The sequence below is a fragment of the Microtus ochrogaster genome, chromosome 5 (assembly GCF_000317375.1).
Source record: "Microtus ochrogaster isolate Prairie Vole_2 chromosome 5, MicOch1.0, whole genome shotgun sequence".
In the NCBI taxonomy this organism is placed as follows: domain Eukaryota; kingdom Metazoa; phylum Chordata; class Mammalia; order Rodentia; family Cricetidae; genus Microtus; species Microtus ochrogaster.
The window spans coordinates 30,326,203-30,329,022 of NC_022012.1; the positions used below are offsets into that span (position 1 = coordinate 30,326,203).

The 2,820-nt window shown below is 40.4% G+C and overlaps 1 protein-coding gene across 3 annotated transcripts in view; it reads right to left on the reverse strand.

Moving 5' to 3' along the window:
• Stt3a (STT3A, catalytic subunit of the oligosaccharyltransferase complex) overlaps nt 1–2,820 on the reverse strand; it is a 35,350-nt gene that overhangs the window by 16,952 nt on the left and 15,578 nt on the right. For all 3 annotated transcript variants that reach the window (XM_005347038.2, XM_013346272.2, XM_013346271.2), the window contains exons 7-8: nt 829–935; nt 11–175 (exon numbers count right to left, since the gene is read on the reverse strand). In XM_005347038.2, coding sequence (XP_005347095.1) covers nt 11–175; nt 829–935 — 272 coding nt within the window. The remainder of the gene's footprint in view (nt 1–10; nt 176–828; nt 936–2,820) is intronic.

Consider the following 2,820-nt stretch of genomic DNA (forward strand, 5'->3'; position numbering starts at 1 on the left):
CTCAGCTTACCTGGAAGCCCACAAAGGAGATCTGCATAGAAAGAATGGTGCCCAGGCAGTAAACAGTACAGTAGGCTACATAGATCCGGTGAGAAAAACGGCCTGTTAACATTAGCACCAGGACATGAAGAGGGATCAAGTTGATCAGGAACACATAACCTCCCCAAGAAGAGACCTGTGAGAAGACAGAAGGATTAGTCCCTTGGAGCAGACTCAGAGCATGCTGACACTGATACAGTAAGATATACCAAGTCACAGTGTTAATCTAGATGCCATACGGTGTCAGATACAATCTCAGTAGAAGCACAAAAACAAAGTCAAGGGACAGATGTAAAATTACATAGAAAAAATGTATCTTAGAAAAGGAAATTTTTAAGGGGAATATAATAAAAATATGGGACAGCCAACATGTACCCATAGGAAATACAGTAATACAGAATTTGAAAGACTTCATTAGTAGACTGAAAAACAGGGGGTCTAGGGATATAACTCAATAGAATGTTTGCCTAGCATACAAGAAGCCCTCGGTTCAATCCTAAACATTGTATAATCCAGGCACTGTGGTACACATCTGTAATCCCAGCTCTCAGTAAGTAGAGACAAGGGATCAGAAGGCCATCCTTGGCTACACAGAGTTTGAGGTCAACCTGGGATACATAAGACCCTATCTCAGAAAGAACTTGAGGGCTGGGGAGGGGGGAAAGAAAATTTTTTTATTAAAAATATGTAGAGAAATACTACCTCAGCAGTTAATCAGATACTTAGTATGAGCTCAATCCCTACGCCAAAAAAAAGAAAGAGACACAGAGAATACATGTATATAGTTACCATGTAGAAATAAGCAAGGGCACACTTGGCAGCCCAGTAGATGGAGCCAGTCTTCACTGCCTTGATCCACATGTAGTAAGTAAGCAGCATGCAAAAGATAGCAATTCCTGAAGAAAACAAGACATTCAGAAGCTGCACTAACACAGGTTAAGAATGCTTTTCTAGGAGCTAGACCTTTAATCCCAGCATTCAGGTGGCAGAGACAGGTGGATATGAGTTTAAAGCTAGCCTGATGTACAGTGCAAAATCCAGGACATCCAAAGCTACACAAAGTAACCCTGTCTCAAAAACAAAATAAAACATAAAAAAAAAAAATCACCCTTTTCTAGGGACTAGAAGAGGACTCAGTGGCTGAGAACAAACACTGCTGCTGCTGAAGAACCAATTCCTAGCACCCACATTTGACGACTCACCACCACCTCTAACACTAGATCTAACTCTTCAGGCACCAGCACTTACAAACATAGAATCAAAAGTAATAAATCTTTAAAATCTTTAATAAAAGAACACAGTTCTGGAACACACTATCTAGACTCACATTTCTAAATTACTATTCACTACAAGTATAATCTTAGGCAAATTATTTTACTTCCCTTTGCCTTTGCTTCCCGTAAGAAGGAGTCTGAGTATAATTTTCTTCCCCCAGTGCTGAGGATTAGACAAAGGGCCTCATGCATGCTAGGTAAATTCTCATCTCCTGAGCTGCACCTCCAGCCCATGTAATCTACAGTAAATATCTACTTATTAAAAACATTGCAAGGGCTAATACAGTGGAGAAAAAGCACCTGAAATAGTTACTAGAATACAGAAAGCAACTGGTAAATATTGGCCACAACACTATTTTATTTGGCTGGGCGGTGGTGGCGCACACCTTAATCCCAGAACTGGGGAGGGCAGACGCAGGCGGATCTCTGTGAGTTTGAGGCCAGCTTGGTCTACAGAGCTAGTTCCAGGACAGCCAGGGCTACACCGAGAAACCCTGTCTCAAAATTCCAAAAACAACAACAACAAAAACCCCACTACTTTATTTGTAGGCATTAAATTTCCAGCTAGTCTTAAGAATATGCAAGGCTATATGCATGCTAATAAAGGCAGACCTTTTACTCAGAATGGTGCTGTCCTTAACAACTGACTCATAGATGACCTGGAGTTATGCCTCCAAGACAGAACACTGTCAACCATGCCCAACACCCTCAATTCAATGCACAGCTCTACCACCACCCTGACTACCCAACCTCTGAGGAAAAAAGCTGCCTCATGAATTCCCAAATATGGGTCCAGATCAATTTCAACTACTTCCAAAAAGCTTTCTTTTGATCCCTAAAACCAAATTAATTTCTGTTTACAAGACATCCCCAAAGGACAATGCTCAAGAGCTTTAACTTTTTGTTATTGTTTGTTTTGTTTGTGCTAGGCAGCATAGGCAGGCCTGAATGAAATTCACTATGTAGCCAAAGCTAGACTCAAACTTACTATAAAACCCAGACTGGACTTGAACTCAACATCTTTCATTTTCACTTTGAATGCTAGGATTACAGTAATGTGAACATCAGGCCAGCTTTGAGTTTTTTAAAATTGTTTTTATTTTCTGGAACAATGTCTCATGTAGTCCAGGCTGGCCACAAATGCACTATATAGTCAAGGATGGCATGAACTCCTCATCTTCCTGCTTAAGTGCCAGGATTACAGGTATATGCAACCATATTCAACTAGAGTTATTTTTACAAGTCCATTATTATATTCCTTAGCAGATTATAGGACATCTGTCATCTATCCCTTAAATTTTTTTCAATTTTAGAACAAAATAATCAAATTTATTATCTATCTCTATAATACCTAACATTATGCTCTCCCAATACGTTTCAACAAAAAAAAATGTCGATAAAACTCACTGTAATTTTAGCCGGGCGATGGTGGCGCACGCCTTTAATCCCAGCACTCGGGAGGCAGAGGCAGGTGGATCTCTGTGAGTTCGAGACCAGCCTGGTCTAC